This window comes from Anolis carolinensis, chromosome 1, assembly GCF_035594765.1.
Source record: "Anolis carolinensis isolate JA03-04 chromosome 1, rAnoCar3.1.pri, whole genome shotgun sequence".
NCBI lineage: Eukaryota > Metazoa > Chordata > Lepidosauria > Squamata > Dactyloidae > Anolis > Anolis carolinensis.
This window is the reverse complement of record NC_085841.1, coordinates 247,196,319-247,221,367: the sequence shown is the minus strand read 5'-3', so window position 1 is coordinate 247,221,367 and position 25,049 is coordinate 247,196,319. Positions and strand designations below refer to the sequence as shown.

Below are 25,049 nucleotides of genomic sequence, written 5' to 3'. Positions count from 1 at the left end.
GAATGGGTCACCACCCAGAATATTTGATCTAGATCCTGGAAAAGTTGCTTTCTTCAACTACAACTCCAGGTCTAGATGTGTGTGTGGGGAGGGGCGGGGGGAGCCTGGAATTTTTACTACTATTTCGAGCTTTTGTTGAACCTCAATGTTACTTTAGTACTTCAGAGCTGCTGAGGGCACTGGAAAACAACCTGGGTTGGCCAGGAACATGTTGTTGCTCGGGCTAAAGACAATATGGTGCCTATTCCACTCCAGAAAAGGACTAGACAGGCAGCGAAATCTTAGTGGCAATTGGGTAGCATTTCCCACATATTGGAAGGAAGTAGCATTTTTTTACAAAAGTCAACGTAAGTTGTATGGCACACCCAGTTCTGTCTTCCACGGGAGAGAAATGGGGCTTTCAAGTACTTCAACTATATGTGTGCATTTGGAGGCACGAGGCCCATTACTATCTCTCCAAATCTGCCTCACTATCTAATGGTATCACAGGCCCTGAGCAGAACTGGCTTAAATAAACCGAAACTTCATAACATCTGTGAGCATGAATACTATCTTTGCTAGCCACAATCTCATCAGACAAGTGGCTCTGTCTTGGTGATAATCAGAGATGCAAAAATTCAACACTGCTCTCAGTTATTGTGAATTTTGCCAACAGATAAACCTTTTAACAGGTTCTGGGGAAAATATTTCTGTTTCGGAAGTAGCAACACTAACCCTTCACCTTCCTTAGCTTTCCTTGTAGGCCTTTGTTTTGTTTTTTAGTGAATTCTTGAAAAAAGGTCAAGCTTCTTCTCCCCTCTCCCACAATATTACACATGTGTTCAAAAAACCGTGGTCAGCATAATGTTGCTAATCTCTCAAATGAATAGAATAAAGATCCACTGCTCATCTTTACAGATACAGTGGAGCATTTAAATCCTGCAGGCACAGTATCAAATCCCCATGTAAATTTGATTGGATCTGCAGGAAATGGTGATGAGTCACATGGAAAAACAGAAGGATACTTTCTCCGTGTTTATTTTCAGGATGCAACAGAGATAGACCCATCTATCCCCTCCTTTTGATCTTTGTTGTATCAGTATGCACCAAAGCTTGGAAAGCCTTTTTAAAATGACAAATCCCCAGAACCCACTAGCCATTTTATCTGGGAGATTCTGGAATTGTAGTCCAAAATTCTTCCAAGCTGTATATGACGCCCACAGCTTAAACCCAACTGTCAATTCCAACGAGGGCAGACCTATTGAATTCATGTGTGTGAGCTTTCACATTGCCTACCAACTTATGACAACCTCCAAGAATTTAATAATTTTCTTAGGCAAAGAATACTCAGAGTAACATTTTAGAAACCCAACCTTTATTCCACTGATTAAGTGGTTTACTCTAATTGAGACTTTTGGATTTAAGCAGAATCTGCATTAGCCAAAGGAGCCCACATACGAGAGTCAAAGCCTTCAGGTTTGTAAAAAATATACTGGGGAGTGTGCAGTGGCAAAGAAACACTATCTTCTGATTTTTCTTGTGCTTGATCACTGAGAAGATGCTAACACAAAGAGGAGACAGAAGATTCAGAGACAGTTCAGGGAGTTCACAGGAAGAAATGTCCCAAGAATAGCACTGCCATTCTGGAAATCTGGCCTCACTTGGAACCAGGACTGGCGTCCACCAAAATTCCTCTTGTCCTGCCGTGCCCCCTTTCTACTGAATTGTTCAATGTCTCATGTATAGAAATGTTCTGTGTTCCTCACAGCAATTCTGTGGTGCAGGTTGAAAGATTCAAGGCACCCAGAAAGGTGGGTTTCTTTTTTTTTTTTTTAATCAATGTCTCTCTAGAGCACTCCAAATGCTATAACAATAGCAGATGAGAAGATGAAAGGCTACTAAGGATGGAAAAACCAGAGCAGCTTCATAGCTCACTTTCTCCAGCACTTGCTGGAGAAGAAACCTTGGAAGAGATTTCCTCAGGTAGAATTAAAGCACTCTTCCTAATGGCCACAAAGACACTTGCGTTTTTGTAGCTGAGATAGGTTTTCAAAGGACTTGGTAGCCCACTCTCAAATATATTGCATTTCTTTGTAACAGGTTTTATTGAAGGGGAGATTGATCGGAAAGACACTTGCATCTGTCCTACACATGTGATTCTCCAATCCCCTTCCATTTCATTGGTGGTGCCAAATATGATGATCTAAGTCTTTAAAGTGCATCTACATTGCAGAATGAATGCAGTCTGACATCACTTCAATGCTATTGAATCATGGAAGCCATAGTTTTACAAGGAATTTATCTGCCAAACAGTACTGGTACCTCAATCCCCATTTATTTATTTATCATATCAGAAGCGAATTGAGGATACAGTTGTATTTAAAAACACAAACAAATTTTAAAAACTTGGTATTATACTAAATGCCCTTTGACTAGAAGCTGGTCACTTGGAGTGCCTCTGGTGTCACTGTGAGAAGGGCTCAGACTGAATTGTAGTAAGTGGTCTGTGGTTTGCACTTTGTGAGCCCATTCCTTAAGGTTGGCTGTGCATCCCGTGGTGCCATGATTCTCAATCCCCATGATTCCACAGCATTCAGTCAAGGTGGTTAAAGGGGTGTAAACAAAGAGAAATGATCAAGAAATTTGGAATTGCCAATAAAATAATAACTGTATTTCTGCAGCTAGGAATGATAATGTCCCTGCTCTAGAGACAAGGAAACCATAGCCCTCTAGATGTTGTTGGGTTTCAACATCAGCTTCTAGCACAGTGGTTCTCAACCTGGGGTCCTCAGATGTTTTTGGCCTACAACTCCCAGAAATCCCAGCCAGTTTAGCAGCTGTTAGGATTTCTGGGAGTTGAAAGACAAAAATACCTGGGGACCCCAAGTTGAGAACCACTGTTCTAGCATATCCAAAGATAAACGACTATGGAATCTTCCTAGTTATCACTGTTATCTTCCTAGATGTCTGCATACCCAATTCAACTGAATGTCGTGTGGGCATGCAAAAATGAAAATAAATAAAAATAAAAAATTAAGCATCCCATGGCTCTCTTGCAGTTCCAATAAGGAAAGGGAGTGAAAAATGCAGATGTACCCACATATCGGCAGTGGCATTTGATTCCACCTTTTATTTTATTTTTATTTTTCCTTTCATAAACTGAACAAGGGACAACTGTTTGGTCACTGGTTCATCATGCAAAATATTTTAACTAAGAAAGAGGTGGTGTTAAGAGTCAAGTGTTTTTAGCTCCCACTCAAAATTTTACTTGGATTTATGGCCTGCCCAACGTCCCACATTCAGAGTGAACAATGACACGTTTATAAAAGCAAAGCTGGAAGCCTTCCCAAAAGCCAGCAAGGCTGCCCCGTGCTGTGGAAGAGTTAACCCGCTCTGCAAGTGACATTGTGATATCAAGTAAAAATGGCAGAAACACATATCAGACATTCTCAAAGATCTTGAGCCAAAAATAAGCAATAAGCTAACAATGGTGCCAAGAAAAGCCTCTCAAAGAAAACCTGGGGCCAAGACAGAAAAAGCCCGAGGACAGAAGGAGCAGATTTGGGATTCCTTCTTCCCACCACAGTGATTTCTCATGTGAATTGGACTGGACTCTGCCTTCTCAGTGGATAAATAAATCATCAGTGGATAAATAAATCATCAGCACCTATGGACTTTTGCCCATTTTTAAAAAAGACGAAAACCAGACACTGTAATACAAGGAAGACTAATGGAAACTTAATCACCAAGCTACACTTCCAAGCGTTTCTACAAAACTGAACTGGAAAATTTCGAAAGAGCAGGAAGGTTAAGTCCATCTTTTAGAATTTTCCTTTATGCACAGTCCAACTTTATGTTCTGCCCTCCATTGTGCTTGAGGAATGATGCCTTCAAATCATTTGGTATGCTATGCCACAGTGGGGTATTGTTGCAAGGAGAAGGCAATGTTTTGAGATCCAGAAGAATGCTTTGAAGAAGTGGGTATTTGGAGTATGGAAAAACTCTTGTACAAACTTTTTCAGAGAGCCTTTATAGGCGATTGTACTATTTAGTCACTTTCCCCAGAGCCTGGAAAACCATGGTCAGCGGTTGGAGAATTTTGAGAGTTTTCCTGAAAAGTTATTTCTCCACGCTCTGTATTTGCCAATGGATTCCCTCCTCAAATTGCTGTTTAAGCTTTTTCACAAATCAGGTAGGGACACAGCATCATAATTACTGATTTAAGGAACCTGGAGTTTTTGTGAAAATATACAGGGGATTCTAGATGAGAATATCTACAAATGGGAATAACCTTCACTGTAAATCAGCTTATTAACCATGGATGATGCATGTGCAGGTAGTGTTAGGCATGCTCCAAGGAACACTTGCTGGAGGCCACAGCAAGACAAAAAAAGTATGAGCAATGCCTAGTAAACAATGATTACATATCTGGGATCGTGTCTTGATATCATCAGAGGAACAAGACCCAACAGACTGGCATGGAATCCTAAGGAGGATGAAATTTTAAAGCCACCATTAGAGACCATCTAAGGAGGCATCAGGCCTGAAATCATCAGGTGATATAATGTTCTAGAGCTGGAAGAGGCCTGTTGTGAAATGAATACAGTGAATTATTCTGTGAAGCCATTCATTGGACTTCAGCGGACTATTTAGGAGCCCCCGGTGGTGCAATGGGTTAAACCCTTGTGCCATCAGGACTGCTGACTGAAAGGTCGGTGGTTCAAATCCAGAGAGCAGGGTGAGCTCCCATCTGTCAGCTCCAGCTTCCCATGAAGGGACATGAGAGAAGCCTCCCACAGGATGGTAAAACATCCGGCATCCCCTGGGCAATGTTCTTGCAGACGGCCAATTCTCTCACACCAGAAGTGACTTGCAGTTTCTCAAGTCGCTCCTGACATGAAAAAAAAGCAGATTATTTGTGATGGAGAGATAACATTGGTGATTTTTGAGAATAACTATATATATCTGTATTAGTGCTCTGAAAAGATAAGATAATCAATTGTAAAGTGAAATAGATGTTTATGTAGATGAATGAGTGGCATGGATGATGATGAAGTGAGATGTAAGCAAGATCTTGCTTCAGCATATGGTGGATCAATTGATTAATGAACTTCTTGCAAACCATGCTGCTATTTGGCAAGTTCAAGAACACATACCTGATTACTCGAACAAGATCATGGAAAGCTTTGTCAACATTTAACGGAGGGTCCTTAGCACTGGTTTCTATATATGGAATCTGGAAGACAAATTTCCAGTATATATGACAGTGAAAATGTCTTGTGTGGCTTTTCAAATATTCATTTGACACATGCAAAATATACAAAGAATGACATTGTATTCTGATATCCGAGCAAAGACATGTAAGAATTGTGTATACAATTTGGTAGGACTGATATATAATTACACACATGTGCCTACTCAAACAGGAAATCCATTCAACAAAAAGTATTCTTTATGACAACCATGACTGGTCTTTGGAGAAAAAAGCCAACACTTTTTACCTTAAACTTACTACTATTTGTTAATTGTCTGAACCAATTTCTAAGAAATGAAGGTTGATTCAATAATGTTCTTTTTATAAGTATATCCTTCCACCATTCCTTTTGACATTTTCTCCAAGCTACTCCCTCTCCTTTTCTCAAAGCTTTCTTCACGGATATGTTTTTAAAAAAATCCTTTTAAATATCTTCTCCAGCTATGTTCTATCCCATTTTAACAGAGATGGAACTTCCGCAAAAACACATCACATTTTAAATACACGAATATATTGGTATCAGAGTAACTGATGTTAATATTTTATATCTTTTACTGAAAAGTATAGTTAATCTAATTGACAGAACCTTTTTTACTCCTCAGATATGTTTTCTGGTGCCTAATATATCCAAATCTATTGCCATTATTATTAATTGAGAGAGTGTTTGCACTTCTGTAAAGCTAACCCTGAAGGAGGAAGTGTTAAATGAAGACGCTATCATAGTAGAACTAAACTTCAGTGTTGTCTCCTGACTATATTACTCCACACTGTAATGCTTAAAGAATCTAATCTTTTTAGGTTTCTGTGTGAATTGACCTCATCTTTAATTCTTGGATGAATGTCTTTGAATGCCGCAGAGTAGTTTATGCCAGTTTAAATATATCCAAACACATATTAAACACTGATTTTGAGAACAATCTGTGGCTTTTTAACAAACCACAGATTAAATGTGAAAATAGAACAGAATTATGGGTAAGAAAGATGCTAAAAACGAATGATACAGAAAAAAAATGAATGAGATTTTGTAATTCATTCCATTCTGCCATTGGCAGAATGAGGGCCCCATTCAGTCCCTTCTCAGAAGTCTATGGTTGAGAGACAAATAGTTCTTTAAATATAGTTGGGCTACAACTTGCACGATCCTTCAGAATTCGCCATCCTATGCTATAACATCTCAAAGGACACGTTTCTTTAATTCTGCTGCAGTTGTGATATCTGTGACAATCCCACAATGTACCCCAAAGTAAATATGCGCATCATAAATTCCACTGTTGATTAACCCTCCTACTAAGATCATAACAATTAGTTTTGAGTGAGTATCATCTTCCTGTTTGGTAGTTGATCCACATTAAAGGTTCCATCAGCCATGTTGCCAATGAATATCTTGAGGAGAAACAGCAGAAACTGACTGAACTAGGGACCTTGGCCACTGGAGATGACAGTGGCAAAAGAAATGTTGCAAAATATAATTGTTTGAGAATCCGCCAAATGAACATACATTGTGCTTTGCTGCCATTTCTTTTCCTTGCTCCCGAGTGATTTTTCGTAAATGCATTAGGTCAACTTTGTTGGCCACCAAAATCATCGGAAAAGATTCTCTGCAAGGTAAGAAGGATAGGACAGAATTAGTACAAAGTCTCCGAAATGCCATGTTAATTCTACTCAGTTTTCTTCCATTAGAAAAACCTGTCATTTGAACAAAGAAACTAATTCTCATTCCTATAGAGCAGTGTTTCCCAACCTTTTTTTGACCAGGGACCACTTTTCAACAATAGTACCAAAATTGTTAGGAATCAGTTTTTGGTCAACTTTAGATTTGGTTTGGTTATTTGGGGTGCTGACAGAGGGAGCTCATCTGTACTCTCCCTGATTCGAATCAACAACCTTCAGGTCATTAACCCAACCTCCAGGTCAGCAGTCCTGCCAGCACAATGGTTTAACCCACTGCGCCACTGAGGGCTCTAAGTTAGCTCTCTGAAGTGATGGCACGCTTACCAAAAATATCAGATCTGCTCAGGGACTAAAATTAACAATTTTCTCCTTAAGTGTCATATAAGTAAAATATCTCCAGACTAGGTCTGAAGAAAGTATTGACTGTTGAACTCCGTGCATCTTTATCCAAAGGTCCCATTGTTCCAAGGCACCCACCTGTCCTTGACTCGGAGAATGAGTTGATGAAATCTGTCCACGTGCTCAAAGCTGGCTTTATCTGTGACTGAATAGACTATAAGGAACCCATCCCCTGTCCTCATGTACTGCTCACGCATTGCACTGAATTCTTCTTGACCTGCCGTATCCAGGACTAACAAGAAAGGAGGAAAAAAAACAAAACAAAGACATCTTATTTATCTTGCCTCAACTATCACCTTATAACAAATAAATCCCCTCCATCCAAAGTGTTTATATATGAAATCAAACCCTGTCTCACACAAGTCCCTCTTTTGTATGTTAAGCACTTGGAGTGAGGAAGAAACTTGTTTGCCCTGCCTTCAACATCCGCTTGTTAAGTTGGACACATGAAAAGGAAAACATGAATATGTGTAACTGTATGTCTATGGCAGGTCCTTATCACATGGTGTGCAACTACTGGGGACAGGGCAGATGAAGTGCTGATCAACCCTTCCTATGGGTGGTTTTGTTGTAAATATAGAAGAAAGGGATTTCAGCTGCTTAGGTGTTATCCAAAGAATGAGTGTGTGTGACTCAGGCAGACTGAAATTAGCTCAGGCTTTAGGACTGTAATATTTCCCTTGATTATGACAACACTTTTGCTCCCTTTTTGGTTTACAGAAACACATTCCCCTCCAAAGCCAATATTGAGTTTTTCCTCTCTTTCCAGACACTTCGTGACAGCTTTTAAAACACTGGGTGACAGTGCATCAGAGTTTATTGGAAAGGCAATACTTCTGCTTCTAGAAAGAAAGATATGCCTGGCTATTAAAAAAGAACATCTGTAATAAAGGATTAGCAAGCTGTATACTCAAGTAAAGACTGCAGAATGAATGCAGTTTGACACCATTTTAATTGCCATGGCTCAAGGTTATGGACTCCTGGAAGTTGTACTTTGGTTAGGGACCAGGACTCTTTGGAAGAGAAGGCTAAAGATGTCATAAAACTACAACCCCCATATTCTTCAGCACACCTGAGACAGCAGACATACTTAGAGGGCAAGAGCAGGTTGTATGGAAGACAACAGCTCTGACTTCCAGCAGATAAGAACAGTGAACAAGTTTCAAAGGTACAGCCAAAAAGACTAATCGAGATTGCCCCTCAATATTTGCTGCCTGAGGTGACCAATGCAATCTGCCCAATGGTAGAACAGGTCCTGGCAGAGAGACAGTGCCCAGATGCCACCAGAGACAAATGAGAGTGGGCTTGATGCTACCCAAAGGACAACCAAAACTGGAAACACTGGTTTAGAGATTTTTTTTCATGTCAGGAGCGACTTGAGAAACTGCAAGTCACTTCTGGTGTGAGAGAATGGGCTATCTGCAAGGACGTTGCCCAGGGGACTCCCAGATGTTTTGATGTGTTTACCATCCTTGTGGAGGCTAGTCTCATGTCCCTGCATGGAGCTGGAGATTTATTTATTTATTTACAGTATTTATATTCCGCCCTTCTCACCCCGAAAGGGACTCAGGGCAGATCACATTGCACACATATAAGGCAAACATTCAATGCCATAACATAGAACAGAAACAGAGACAAACGCAGGCATGGGCTGGTTTTGAATTCATGACCTCTTGGTCAGAGTGATTTGTTGCAGCTGGCTGCTAACCAGCCTGCGCCACAGCCCAGAGATGATAGAAGGGGCTCATTTGTGCTCTCCCCAGGTTGGATTAGAACTAGCAACTTCAGATCAGCAACCCAACCTACAAGTCTTAAGTCCTGCCAGAAGGGTTTAACCCACTGCGCCACCAAGGGCTCCTGGTCTAGAGATGAACTTTTAAAAAGACCTATTCTTATATCGATGCTACTGTATGCATTTGCAGAGTACCTCTAGCAAAATGAACGCCTTCTATTATAATGACTGATTCTGTACATTTCTATGCTTTAGCTTTCCCCCGCTGAAACATGAGATTCGTTCTTCTTGCAAAAATGGTTGGCAGGAACGGCGAATAGCATGCCATCCATTAAAGCACTGTATGAGTCTGATTATGAGGCTGCACTTTAGGGAGTATGTGTTGAGAACATGCGTCCCTTGACAGCAAAGAAAGCAAAGGCTTTTCTGTAATTCTTCAGAACCAGATTGAGGGGGGAACCATTTCAAGGCCATTCCAATGTAACTGTTCTGAAGCCATTAAGCAAAGTAAAGCAAGGAAAGAAAAAAGGGTTGATACTGTCACTGCATTCTTTTATGTTGTGTCCTTGTCTTACTAGCAGACTTTGCAAGCAGATAAGTCTCCAGGGCTGACACGTGGCGCAGTCTTCTCATGGAACAATGACTGCGCCGGAATGCATATTGGGAACTGCTTGAAAGCACCTTGTGTCAAACCATCAGTGAACTTGGAAAGCGGACACACCAGGGATACTGAACCAAAGCTTACCTTGTGTCCGAAATGTTAACAGTTCACGTCACAAGCAAACAAAACCCACTCTTGCAATCTTGGGCTGTACAGATCAGGCTGGTGCTACATGTTATCTGAAATGTCTGAAATTGCTCTAATTTGAGCTATAGCTGTTTTCTTCCTGGCAAGGCTAAGAATCTGTTTTAGATTTTTTTAATAAAAAAGCTGAGAATATACACATAGTGCCTTTTTTCTCATTGTAGGATATTCCTCGACAGTCTCTACATGTCCCCATCACCATTAAAAAAAGGTGATGCCTATTCATGCAGATATTTGCTTTGGGGAATTCATTTTTTCTTTCTATACTTTTTTTTGTGTCAGGAGTGACTTGAAAAAATGCAAGTTGCTTCTGATGTGAAAGAATTGGGCATCTGCAAGGACGTTGCCCAGGGGAAGCCCGGATGTTTTATGTGTTTACCATCCTTGTGGGAGGCTTCCCTCATGTCCCCGCATGGAGCTGAAGCTGATAGAGGGAGCTCATCCATACCCTCCCTGGGTTGGATTCAAACCGGCAATCTTCAGGTCAGCAACCCAAATTTCAAGTCAGCAGTCTGCCGGCACAAGGGTTTAACCCAATGGTTCTCAACCTGGGATTCCCAGATGTTTTTGGTCTACAACTCCCAGTTTACCAGCTGTTAGGGTTTCTGGGAGTTGAAGGCCAAAAACATCTGGGGACCCAGGTTGAGAACCCATTGTATCACCGAGGGCTCCTTTGTCTCTATACTGAATTGGCATGTTTCAAAAAATAAAATGCAACAATTCCCACAAATTTATGTCCTTAAATTGTCATATTAATTAGGCCTGCAGATGGCAACTGTAGATGGTAAACACCATAAAAGAACTTCAGGATGATGTGACAGGTAACATTGAGGCCCATTCCTTCCACCTCCATCTAGAACACAGAGAGGGATAATGGCAGTGATGCATAACAACAGATGTCTCCTGGCTCCCACACAAAGTCTCGGTGAACTACTGTACATCAAAATGTCTGAATATTCACAGGAACAAGTTGGAAACCTGTCCTTCAAGCTTTACTGTTTGATTTATTGCATTGCTTGCATAATAATAAAGGTTAATTCTTAAAAATTTTGAGAATCATGTTTGAGAGAAGATTTTTCTGCAATGACATTTGATTCTAAACTACCAAACCACTTTGTGGCGAATCTGTAAGGCACACAACATTTTTTACCATGTTTTCAGAAGTGCCTGGAGAAACTTTGGGACTATTTTGAGAAATGAAAGAATGTTGTGAAGTGTAAATACATTTTGTTTGTAATTTTTCTATCGTTGTTAGATTTATCCTAGCATAGGGAAACTTACTTTTTGGACACCCCTGGTAAGGTACCAGCAGTCTTTGGCAGAGAAGATTAAAGGCTTTGTAAAACTACAGCTCTCTTGATTCTATAGCACTGGGCCATAAGAGCTAAAGTGGTGTCAAACAGCATTAATTCTAGATGTGCCCTTGGAGAATTTACCGGGAGCAAAATGCAGAAGACTGAACCTTATTTCTTTATAGAAAAAAACCTCTTCTCTTTTCGAGAATGAAAGAAAAAAGTATCAAATATAAACAATTCACATTGGGACTCAAGATTACCCCTCTCATTTATGGATTGAGAAAGAACTAAATCCCTGCAACGGAGCCCTTATGATACAAAGCAAAGGATTTGGGAAACTATGAAGATGTTCCCATCCCAATGGGCAAAACCAATAGGATCATTTTCCTGAAAGAGCTAACTGAAAGGAATAAAGTCTACAAAGAGCAGCGTGTAGTTCATTTTAATGAGGTCTGCAGTGTAAGACTTCTGGGTATACTGTGCTCCATGTTAATTAATGAAAGGAGGCCGTACTTTCTAGATTTTCTGCCTCGGGCAAAGAAATGTCTCTATCCGGTCTTACTCTGGCCTTTTTCTATGAAGGAACATTTCCTCCCCTTTTCTTAAAAAAAAAGCTACAGGGGTGGGTACCACGACAAAGCTGTTCTTATAATAAATCAGAAAGTGCAAATTTCCCTTTTATAAAAAAAACCCTGCAGAATACAGGCAAACTCTTGGCTGAGGAAGTTGACTTTATAAAAAAATTCAAGGAAAATAAAAACAAGCTACTCAGTGACAACAACCCTGCAAGACTGGAGGACTTCAGAATGAACTTTGGTCCTTCAACTTTTGGTCAGTTCATTCCCAAGCTGTTTTTCCTATTTGTGCAGACACGAACAGCCAAGACATTACACTTTTATTGTGAGGCTTTCGCACATATTGAGGTGGGCCAAACAAAACACTGGAAGAAATGCTGACAGAGCTTATGGGAAGAATTTAAGCTTCAACCTTATGTACACTTGTTTGGGACTAAACTCAGCCAAAGTGGAATTCACTTCTGAGCAAACACAGATATATGCATCTGAGTCTTTGGCTTCTGCCTAGTACAACAGCAGGAATGCCTAAGACTGAATTAAAGTCTACACCTACCCCATGATTATGGTCTCAAGACGTAATAGTTGGCTCTAAATGGATTTACCTAGAATGAAGTCTGATTTGTTTCTATGGAATTTGTTCCTACTTAAGTAGACTTAGAATTTGGGTCAGAAAATTATAGGGTTGTGAAGATGCTTGATGGATAATGTAACAATACAAGCTACCTAGAGTTTAACTTGCTAGACGGTGGAGACCCCTGGTAGTGTAGATGGTTAAACCCTTGTGCCGGCAGGACTGATGACTTGAAGGTTGGGTTGCTGACCTGAAGGTTGCCGGTTCGAATCTAACCCGGGGAGAATGCAGATGAGCTCTCTCTATTAGCTCCAGTTCCCCATGCGGGGACATGAGAGCAGCCTCCCACAAGGATGGTAAATATCAAAATATCTGGTTATGCCCTGGGCAATATCCTTACAGATGGCCAATTCTCTCACACCAGAAGCGACATGAAGTTTCTCAAGTCGCTCCTGACACATAAAAAAACTTGCTAAACCTCTAAAATTTTACAAAATGGCTCTTCTCCTTCAACACTTTCTACAGTGTCCATTTTTGTTCCTTCCTCATATGAGCAAGTAGAATAATCGACTCATAGAGTTGGAAGAGACCTCATGGGCCATCCAGTCCAACCCCCTTCCAAGAAGCAGGAAAGTAGCTTGAGAACTCTCCATAACTTTTGCTTTGGCTAAAACTTCTCCATAGTATCTTCTATGATAATATGATGATTTTTTTTTAAAAGCCTCCTTCTGCTTGCATCAGACTGGCGGATGGCGGCTACAGCAATGTTTCTTGAAAATTAGAATTAAATTGAGTTATCTAATTGAAACTGTGTAAAGCTAGACTGAAGCAAACCAGTCCAGCAGGATTAATTCTTGGATTTGATCCACGTATGCATAAACATGACATGTGTATAAATACATCTAGCTCATTAGCAACTGGCTGTGCTGACCCAAGGAGAGGAATTATGAAAATAATGGCGTGGAGAGCAAGCGGCTAACATAAAGCCTTCCTTGAATAATAATTTACAGTTTATGGAATGAATATGCCTTGTGATAACAATCTCCTATACAGACCACAACAAAAATGTTAGATGGATTTATTTTCAGAGTCAATTGAGTGCTTTCTAAATGTACATTTTAAAAATCTTATACCACTCCCACACCCTCAGAACATGAGTCCAATGTGGAATTAATTTCAGGGATGGCTTTTTCTTTTTCATGGATTTGTGAAAACAGAGGCGACTTGCTTGAAAGCTGAAACACAGATTAAGGACACTTGGGCTCAGATCACTGCTCTCTACGAAGCTCATCGGATGACTTTAAAAAAATCAATCTCTCTGCTTTACTGACTCTAAACCTGAAGACTCCCCTGATAACAGCCTTTCCTGGTAAAGAGCACAATAGTTTGAGTTTTGTCTCCCCAAAGATCCACAGCCTGTTAAGGTCTGTTGCCTTCAGCTCATAAGATGTTCTCTGCTTTTCAGTCTGAAACTGCCATTAAGACTCTTTTCCCAGCAGACCCTTCAGCTTCTGCTTTCCCCAATATTGCCATCCTGCTTTCTGCTATTCTGACCTTCCAGCATACTGTCAGCCCTCCACTTTTGTTGGGGGGTTCACTATTGCAAATTTGATTATTTGAAGATTTGCTGCCATGTCTTCCTCTTGCCACCCAGACAAAGACAGGGAGGAAGCGGGCATCCCTTTCTTCCTTTGCCTGCCTTTCTCATGTGTGTGTGTGTGTGTGTAGACAAGGGGTCCCTTCTGCTTCTGTGTTGGCATGTTGGCAGTAAAATGTGTCAAGGGATGGGATTCTCCTTCTCTTCCCAGCTTTTCCCAAGCTGGTTTTTATTTCAAACTTTATATTTATATTTATCTTTTTTTTCCGTAATGTTAGAATTGCACAATTGTGCAAAAAAAAAATCATTAAAGAACAGCAGGAATGTGAGAAGGCAGGGTTACAAGAGAGCGCTGAAGGACAATCATGGGACCACGAATTGATGAATTGCGTGAATGAAGAAAGGTGTGATATTGAAGGTGAAAAATATCACACTTAAATGATAATGCAACTGTAGTGGAATAACAGGTTCTTGAAATAGTCCTTAATCTCTAAGATAGTACAAGATCTCTTTGCATATTGTCCTTTCACTGTTGGCTAGTGAAATTTTGTGCACGGTAGTCATTTTTGTGAATTTATTTGCAAGGATAGTTTAGTGGTTCTCAATCTGTGGGTCCCTCAGGTGTTTTGGCCTACAATTCCCAGAATTCCCATCCAGTTTACCAGCTGTTAGGATTTCTGAGAGTTGAAGTCCAAAACATCTGGGGACCCACAGGTTGAGAACTACCGGTTTAGGGGAATATTAAAGGCAAGCTGCAACTGGTCCAGTTGATTCTCTACTGTCTGAGTTGTTGTTGTTTATTCATTCAGTCGCTTCCGACTCTGTGATCTTATGGACCAGCCCATGCTAGAGCTCCCTGTTGCCACCCTCAGCTCCTTCAAGGTCAAGCCAGTCACTTCAAGGATACTAGCCATCCATCTTGCCCTTGGTCAGCCTCTCTTTCTTTTTTCTTCCATTTTCCACAGCATCATTCTCTTCTCCAAGCTTTCCTGTCTTCTTATGTGACCAAAATAATTCATCTTTGCCTCTAATATCCTTCCCTCCAGTGAGCAGCTGGGCATTATTTCCTGGAGTATGGACTGGTTGGATCTTCTTGCGGTCCAAGGCACTCTTGGAATTTTCCTCCAACAACACAGTTCAAAAGCGTCTATCTTACTGTCTGAGTAGGGAATCTATATACAGAAAGTAAACTGAATGGAGTGTGTCAGCGTGATGTAGTGGCTTGAGTGCTGGACTAGGACCATGGGAGACCAGGGTTCAAATCCCACTGGGTGACTATGAGCAAGCCACACATTCTCACCTTAAGAGAAAATTAGTGACAAACAATCTCTGAACAAATCTTGTAAATGAAGTCTTGTGATAGGGTCACCCTAGAGCAGTGGTTCTCAAACTGTGCTCTGTGGGGCCCTCTCGCCCCTCCCTAGGAAGTATGTGGCTTGTGGAGCCCGGCTACCATGGCCTATGTCAGCTCCACACTGCCGCTGCTTTTTTTCATGTCAGGAGTGACTTGAGAAACTGCAAGTCACTTCTGGTGTAAGAGAATTGGCCATCTGCAAGGACATTGCCCAGGGGATGCCTGAATGTTTTGATGTTTTTACCATCCTTGTGGGAGGCTTCTCTCATGTCCCCACATGGAGCTGAAGCTGATAAAGGGAGTTCATCTGCGCTCTCCCTGGGTTGGATTCGAACCAGCAACTTTCTGGTCAGCAACCCAACTTACAAGTCATCAGTCCTGCCAGCACTAGGGCTTAATCCACTGCGCCATGGGGGGCACTAGGGCTTAATCCACTGCGCCATGGGGGGCACAAGGGTTTAACCCACTGGCGCAACCTATGAGTATAACCCCTGGAGTTTCTATTTTTTAAAATTATTATTATTATTATTATTATTATTACTATTATTTCAAGGGCTGACATTTTAAAATGTCATCTGTTGGAGGAACTTTCAATGTGCTTTTGCTGCATGGCAGAACGAGGTAGGACTGGGTGTCCCTGGGTTTTTAAAATTATTTTTATTATTAGTATTATTATTTCAAGGGCTGGATGGCCTTCTGTTATGGGTGCTTTTCCTGCATGAAAGAAGAGGTTTGGACTGGATGGCCCTTGGGGTTTTTCACTGAAATACTGTTAAGTTTATGTTGATTAAATTGTTCTTCATTAAAAATATTGTATTGTTCTTTCTTTCTTTTTGCACTATAAACAAGATATGTGCAGTGTGCATAGGAATTTGTTCATGTTTATTTAAATTAGTTCACACAAACATTCTCCATCCATCTGCCACTGGCTTGGCCAATCTGTCAAATTTCAAAATGCAATGCAGCCCTTGTATGCAAAAACTTCTTTGGGCTCCATGAGAAATTTTTCCTTCAAAAAGGGCTCCGCAGCTTTAAAAGTTTGAGAACAATTGCCCTAAACTTCAGCTTTCCAGGTGTTTTGAACTTCAACTCCCACAATTCCTAACAGCCGCTAGGCTGTTAGGAATTGTGGGAGTTGAAGTCCAAAACATCTGGAGAGCCGAAGTTTGCCCATGCCTGCCCTAGAGTCACCATAAGTTGAAGGAACACAACAACATATAACTCACCATCCAGAATTGCCCATTGCCCATCTATTTCTGTATGCTTCAGGTATGAATCTTCAATGGTGGGATCATAATCTGGCACAAATATCTTCTGAAAGAACTGAATGGTGAGGGCACTCTTTCCCACGCCCCCATCTCCAACCACCACCAGTTTATATGTAGGAAGGTTTTCACTGGGAACAGCACTTGTAGCCATGGTGCCAACAATTCAGACCTAGGAAGGAAAGAGAAGTCTTATCAGATTATACATTGGCTACAGTAAGTGCCACATCGATTTAAAGTCAAAGAAGCAGCAAAACAATATAGCAAAGGCAATATGACATTTTAAACAAAGTCCCACGAGGTTCCCATTGTAATTATTTCAAAATGTGTTTTCAAATTTTTCTTCTTTAAATTGCAGTAATGTATTTTATTCTGGTTTGATTAGCTTGATCATTTCCTTTATATACTACACTGGTACAGAAAGCCAGCACAGTATAGTTGTCTGGACATCAGACCAAGACACTGGAGCCCAGGATTCAAATCTCACTTAGCCATGAAAATCCACTACATGACATTGAGCAAGTCACATCCTCTAGGCCTCAGAGGAAAGCAAAGGGAAACTTCCTCTGAAGAAATCTTGTCATACCTTTGTTTTAGGTGAAGGTTTTCTACTGACATTAAGACTAGTCATGTCCGACTCTGGGGGATGGTGCTCATTTCCATTTCTAAGTGGAAGAGCTGGCATTTCTGTAGACACCTCCAAGGTCATGCAGCCTGCATGATTACATGGAGTGCCATTACCTTCCCGTCAGAGTGGTACCTATTGATTTACTCATATTTTGCATGTTTTCGAACTGCTAGGTTGGCTGAAGCTGGGGCTAACAGCAGGAGCTTACTCTGCTCCCTGGATTCAAACTGCCGACCTTTCGATCAGCAAGTTCAGCAGCTCAGTGGTTTAATCTGCTGCGCCACCGAGGTTAATCCCTGTTTTGTGATTGATATAAATTGGAAACAACGTGAAATTACACAATATCAACCTATGTTGGAAATGATTGCAAGTTACATAATAAAAACAAGGGAAAGGAGGCAATGTAACATTCAAATGGATTTTGTGCTGTCAAAGGCTTTCATGGCTGGAATCACTGGGTTGTTGTGGGGTTTTTTGGGCTGTATGGCCATGATCCAGGAGTATTCTCTCCTGACGTTTCACCTACATCTATGGCGGGCATCTTCAGAGGTTGTGAGGATGGCTGCCATAGATGTAGGTGAAACGTCAAGAGAGAATACTTCTGGAACATGGCCATACAGCCCGAAAAACACACAACAACCCAAATGGATTTTATTTGCAAGGCTAGCTATCCACACACTCTGGGAAGTCTTCCAAGATATGTACCTTCATTTTTACTCCATACATAACAGAAAGCCTTTTGAGACCCTTGGGGTTGTTACTTACTGATCCTAAAACTAAATGATAAGGTTTTGGACTTGAGAGGTCTGGACGTATTATTGTTTGGAAGCCAGTGAAGATAATAAAGTACTACTAGAGGCACATGTTTGTCTCATTTAGTCCCTGTTAGCAATCTTGCACCATCTCGTTGACTAATAAATATTCATGGACCACTTCCAACAATAGCCTCTGATACCGCACATTGCAGTAATCAAACTGAGAGGTTATCAAATCATTGATGTAAGGGTGTTCATTTCAGACCATAGCTAATCCCTCAGCCTGAACTATTAAGAAAAGTAACTCTATACCAGTAAGGCTGCCAATACTGATAAAGAAAGTTCAATGAGAACCTTCAAATTATGATCAGTCCTTTGTGTCTCCAAAGTACTCTGAATGGCACTTAATTGGTTATGGATGGCCTCTCACCGGTATTGGGGGGGGGGGGGTAGGAAACCTTTGAACTTCCAGATGTTGGTGAACCATAAGTCCGACTGACTAGGATTAATAGTAAGTGGAGTTCAACATTACCCAGAAAAGTAAACATTGCCCTGTATTGGACTAAAACTACTTCTGTATTATCTGAATTTGAGCCTCAGTACACTGACCAGCCAGACACAGTTGTAGCACTCCTGCTACCATTTCAAAGTCTGTTCAAAGACTGGATCTTTCTGGTTCTCTCTGCAAGTCAAGCCTGATTCAAGTCTGGCAATAGAAATAGGAAGAAGTCAAATGTGAAAATTTTGTTTTCCTTTCCTGGATCAAGTTAGCAAGGAAGCCAGGCATTTTAAAAAAGGATTACGAAGCTCAGCACCAAAATGTCTTGTTTTGCCAAAGGGAGAAAAAGGTATCTGGAAGAGGTGTCTACATCGAGAAAGTCTCCTTAACTGAGAAGCTGCACACGACAATGATTTACAGTATCCATGGCAATGTGTGTGTGACGTTGAAATTGCTTAATCCTGTTATGAAACTCTCAGGAAACACACACACAACCCACTAAACAGCTGCTAGGGTTATATTGGTGCTTCTGTGAAAGTTCTCCTATTTACACAACAGCTACCAGCCCCTGGGCCAGCCTCCGTTTCTTTCACCTGTAGCCATAAGCCTTGACTCTTTCACACCACACAACTATAGCAGTTTGATACCCCTTTAACAGGATGGATCCACAGCTATATCAAAGTGATATAGCTGAGTGCTGTGTAAGAGACACTGGACATTAATATGGAAATCCTGAGTTTACATTGAATTAAGCATGAATTATACTGATTTGGAAGTGTTGAAATGTGTTCAGGATTAAACCTGAGATGACATACTATGGCAGTTTTCGTCATTGTGATGGCTTTCATATGTTTTGTTCTGATCATGCATTATTAACTCGTGAACACCAGCCACAAGGGGCATTTGGAAGTTGTAGACTAAAACAGGGGTGGGATGAAACACATATACCGTAGTATTCTCATAAGAAAACAGCAATGACAGGGCTACATGCACATGTCTCTTCTTGGGAGCTGATAAATTTAGCCCCTTCCACACAACTGAATAAAATCCCACGTTATCGATTTGAACTGGAATATATGGCAGTGTGGACTCAGATATTCCAGTTCAAAGCAGATATTGTGGGATTTTCTGCCTTGATATTCTGGGTTATATGACTGTGTGGAAGAGCATTGAAATGAAAATTAATTTCTTTTTGCCAGTTCAGAGTTTTCTTGGGGGGATGTTTTCCAGTATAATGTGTGCCCCCGCCCCAAAGGTCCTGGGGCAGAAAGTGAGCCCCTGAATCAGATGTGGTTGTTTTCTCTTGTTCCAGAGCTTCCTTCCAGAACAAGAACAACAGTGACATCCCTCATAAGCAAAGTGCATGTACTGGATGCAGGGAGGCTTGTTACTCCAAGTACCTAATCAACTCTCACTACTGACCATACTGGCTGGGACAATGGGAACTGCAGTCCAACGATAAGAGCCTACACACTGCCTACTTCACACTATATTACAAAGCATAATGGTTTCAAACCACAGCTCGAGAAGAGCCATGCTGAATTGGACTAAAGGCATATTCAGTTGACTTGCTCACTGCTCAGTCCATTGGCTATGGAACACTACAGAAAGCACCTTGTCTCTAAGGTTCCCTTAGTAACTGGTGTTCAGAGAATATTTTCTCTTCTATTCAAGCAATACATAGCTCTCATGATTAGTTGCCACAGATCCTCTTTGTCTTCCTCAGGGAACACAAAAGACAGATGGATATGGAAAGAGTCCAGGGAAGAAGGGGCTAGTTTTGTTGATTATCGATCCGAAAGTGACTATTAGGGGTATTGTTCTTATTTCTTGATTTAAGGTATTTTTACCCGGCCTTTCTTTGCAAGTGGGCTCGAGGCGGCTTACAACAGAATAAAACCATACAATACAAAGTTAAAACATAGTTTTTAAAAAGCTCTTCAGAAATGGCAGTTTTCAGAGTTTCAATGCATTCTTGGACATCTGCACAAAATTCACTTTTTTGAGCATAATGACAGAATTTTCTGCTCAGGAAACAGCACTACCTACATAGAAATAGTATTTATATAGGGTTGCTGTGAGTTTTCCGGGCAGTATCGCCATGTTCCAGAAGCATTCTCTCATGACGTTTTCCCCACAACCATGGCAGGAATCCATTCTGCCACAACCATGGCAGAGGTTGTGAGGTATATTGGAAACTAGGCAAGGGAGGTTTATGTATCTGTGGAAGGTCCAGGGTGGGAGAAAGAACTCTTGTCTGTTGGAGGCAAGTGTGAATGTTGCAGTTCATCACCTTGATTAGCATTGAATGGCCTTGCAGCTTCAAAACCTGGCTGATTCCTGCCAGGGGTAATCCTTTATTGGGAGGTGTTAGCTGGCCGTGATGGTTTCATGTCTAGAATTCATGTTTTCTGAGTGTTGTTTTTTATTTATTGTCCTGATTTTAGAGGTTTTTTTTTTTACCAACACAGTATTTATATAACTATTTTTTCTATTCTTGTTATTCTTTTAGCAGGAAGAAGGGCATGGAAACCATGTAGCTTAGTTTAAAAGAAACTCTTATTTCCTGAAGCATTATTTTCCACGTTTCAACAAAAAGACTGATAGATGGGGGGAACTTCAGGGACCACAAAAAGAGGTGGGGCATGTATGAGTGCAATTGATTGCAGGGCCGTAGCCAGAAAAAAATTTCGGGAGGGGGGGTTTGAAAATTTGGGGGCGGGGTTTAACCCCTAGCACACACCCCTCTCCGCTACAAACCTGTCAAAATCTGCTTGAGATAGTGCCTGGAGGGACTCTTAATGTTTTGTGTCTCATAGACTCAGCATGGGGATTTGGTTAACCAGTTAAAATTAATGAGTAAACCAGGTTTTTTTATAACCTGAAAAATTTCGGGGGGGGGGGGTTGAACCCCTAAAACCGCCCCCTCGCTACAGGCCTGATTGATTGTCCCTTCTGCTATTTCATATCGGAATCTTAAGCCGAGCATAATCATGTGTGTTGGTCATTTCTGAATTCCCCAAAGCAAATTGGGTATCTGAAATGAAAACACTTTTCTAAATGATCCTGTGCACATTGTCAGATTGTTTAACCCCTTTGAAGCTACTTATATGATGCAATTATTAGCCTCATTTTATGATTCCTTATTTTGGGGGAGGGGGAGAGTTAATCTCCTGTGAAGGAGCCAGAACTACATACCAAAGCTATTCTGCATCCCTTCTAAAATAATCTGATGCATGTGTACATACAAGTACAGTAGAGTCTCACTTATCCAATATAAACCGGCCGGCAGAACATTGGATAAGCAAAAATGTTGGATAATAAGGAGGGATTAAGGAAAAGCCTATTAAACCTCAAATAACATTATGATTTTACAAATTAAGCACCACAAATGGACAGAAAAAGCAGTTCAATACACGATAACATTATGCAATAATTACTGTATTTACGAATTTAGAGCCAAAATTTCACAATGTATTGAAAAATTGACTACAAAAATATTGACTACTAAAAGGCAGACTGCGTTGGATAATACAGAACATTGGATAAGCGAAGGTTGGATAAGCGAGACTCTACTGTAATATGAAATACAGCATGTGAACTCAACAAGACAGCAAAAGGTGTTTGCTTCTTCAGAAATGCTTGAACAGTTATTTCAGGAAACACAGAATTATAGTCTCAGCAAATAAAACCTACGTCACTGTATTATACTTCGGTAGGCAAGAGCGGAGTGTTGCTGGGCTGAAAACTTTCCATAACAACAGGAAAGCGTTGAGCAAAGAGTAAGATGCCCTTTTCCCACTCATATTCATAGGTTAATTAGCAAGGCTAAGACTGTCAGTAGACTTTCCAGGGCTGGCAGGAGGAAGTCATGAGGAATGCTATTGTCCCATGGAAAGGGAATAACTAATGATAAGTTATCAAATATCCTTTAGGGCACAACATTCTTTACATTGTTAACAAAGAGATAAAAAATCGAGATTTAAGTTGGAATACTGCTTTAGGAATAGATTGCTGAGCAATATACTCCACTGTAAATAAAACTCAACAACAATGAGTTTCTACAGATTGTCTCCATTGATACTGAGAGCATTGGTTGCAATTTAATGCACCAGGGAGGTTTCCACCTCTGCTACTCTTTGCCCAGATGACATAATCTGGTGCAAAGAACGGGCGGAAAGGCTAGCCAGCTCATAGTAACATGCACAGCTATCGAGTCTTAAGTAGTGTATTAGTTTTCCATCTTGGGGATTTCTATCTCTCAGTGGAAAAATACTGAAGGAGCTGATTGTCCCATAATTGTTTCTGTGTTTTCAGCATATTCACATTACAATCCTCCTCCAAAGCATTCAGGATATACCCTGTGTAAATGTATAAATTGAATTCAAAAAATCAACCCCAAAAACCAGGCCAACTTATTCATGGGCTAATACGAGTACTGTACCATGACTCCTATCAAAAAAAGAACTGTCCCTTCCATGAGTATAGTAGTGAAAGGCAAGAGCTTAGTCCATCCTGGCAAACCTTAAAAGAAGCACCAATATCCCTATTTTTTCTGCCACAGCTACTCTTCTGGCCTTTTTGAATGCATGGGGAGGGAGATGGCAGGTCCTGAGGTGGCACTGGTGCTTTTCCCTTTCTGCAGAATGACCTGTGAAGTCATATCAAAATCCACAATTTTGGCCCCCAAACCTGCCTTTGACTTATACATGAGGTCAATTTATACATGGGTATACATAGTATCTGGAGCCCCCAATGGCGCAGTGTGTTAAAGCGCTGAGCTGCTGAACTTGCAGACCGAAAGGTCACAGGTTTGAATCCGGGGAGCGGAGTGAGCACCCGCTGTTAGCTCCAGCTTCTGCCAACCTAGCAGTTTGAAAACATGCAAATGTGAATAGATCAATAGGTACACCCCTCTAGCGGGAAGGTAATGGCGCTCCATGCAGCCATGCCGGCCACATGATCTTGGAGGTGTCTACAGACAACGCCGGCTCTTCAGCTTAGAAGAGCACCAACTCCCAGAGTCAGACACGACTGGACTTAACGTCAGGGGAAACCTTTACCTTTACTATACATAGTATCTACATAGGTCCAATCCTCTCACTAGGTTAGTTAAGTGACTACACCTTGTCTAAAGCAACCCAGTGATTTTCATAGCCAAGCTTGAATTTGAAGTCCTCATATGGCTGGTCTAATGCTTCTAGGAAATACATCACACTGCTTCTTATATCGAATTTCTTCAATCCTGTATCTCTCAATAATAGGGGGAAGAAGTTTTCACCTCTCTTGTTGAAATAAGTACTTAGTTGAATCTTGCCCTATTTTTTTTTAAAAATGTTCCATTACTTATTATTTGTGTCTATGGAGACTCTTTAAGTGCCTACTTTGTTCTTTATTCTTTCAAAAAAAATGTTTTACTGCTGAAGCGAGAAATGCTTTCCTCATGTAATCATGGAAACAATGAATGTGAATTAGGTATGCAGCAGAAAGAAATCAGATACACATAAGGATCGCTGCCTGCCTGTGGAGATATAATAGAAAGAAAACTAATCCAAACAAGGAGGAAATGGTTTGGACTTTAATATATATATATATATATATATATATATATATATATATATATACACATACATACACATACACACACACACACACACACACACACACACACACACACACACACACACACACACACACACACCCTTTCTTTCATTTTAGTACAATCCCTGGAAATTGGCAAGTTCCTTCTGAGAACACATGGCTCTTGAGTATATACGCATTAATGGTCTTATGAGTTCATCATCTTGGGCTGCTCTAGACCAAACTTCCAAAAAGCACTGGGAAATCTAGGGAAATGTCTTATTTACTAGTCTTGTGCATTTGTATGGAATTACTTACTGTTCCTATTTATATAATTCGTATGGCCCAGTTTCCGTCCGCTACTTATGGAAATGGGCACCTATACAAATGGGCTTTTCTATCCAAATTCCAAAACCCCCCAAAATATTTCATTCATACAGTTGCCATAAGTCAAAGCTGACATGATAGCAAACACCAGATACATGTGTGCTTGTATCTCAACTATTCACTGTCTAAATTCAATATGTAATCAACACATTAATTTGTTTTAATGAATTTAATTGTGTGCCTGTGGATTGTGTGTGCAATGTCTCCAACAATTTAAGACCTACTACATTGCACTAGGAGGAGTAAAGTAGTGGCTTGAGTGTTGGACTATGACTTTGGAGACCAAGGCTCAAATCCCCACTCAGCCATGGGTAATTTTGGGCAAGTCACACTTTTTCAGCAAACTCTCTCCAAACAAATCTTGCCAAGAAAACATTATGGGTCCGGGCTGTGGCACAAGCTGGTGAGCAGCCAGCTGAGAACAATCACTCTGACCAAGAGGTCATGAGTTCGAGGCCAGCTCGGAGCCTGCATTTGTCTTGTTTTTGTTCTATGTCAAGGCATTGAATGTTTGCCTATATGTGTAATGTGATCCGCCCTGAGTCCCCTTTGGGGTGCGAAGGGCGGAATATAAATGCTGTAAATAAATAAATAATAAATAAAATAAATAGAGTTGCCTTAGAGTTGATAACTTAAAGGCACACAAAAATGACAATGCACTCCTGTCAGTTCTTGGAAGCTAAGCAAGGTAGACCCTGCCTAG

At 40.8% G+C, this 25,049-nt stretch overlaps 1 protein-coding gene across 2 annotated transcripts in view; it reads right to left on the bottom strand.

Annotated features, from left to right (window-relative positions):
• The window catches only part of mras (muscle RAS oncogene homolog), a 60,185-nt gene that overhangs the window by 4,637 nt on the left and 30,499 nt on the right, over positions 1-25,049 (bottom strand). For both annotated transcript variants that reach the window (XM_008109975.3, XM_003214919.4), the window contains exons 2-5: positions 16,459-16,669; positions 7,382-7,535; positions 6,732-6,831; positions 5,136-5,215 (exon numbers count right to left, since the gene is read on the bottom strand). In XM_008109975.3, the coding sequence (XP_008108182.1) occupies positions 5,136-5,215; positions 6,732-6,831; positions 7,382-7,535; positions 16,459-16,651 (527 nt within the window). In that variant the 5' untranslated portion in view covers positions 16,652-16,669. The remainder of the gene's footprint in view (positions 1-5,135; positions 5,216-6,731; positions 6,832-7,381; positions 7,536-16,458; positions 16,670-25,049) is intronic.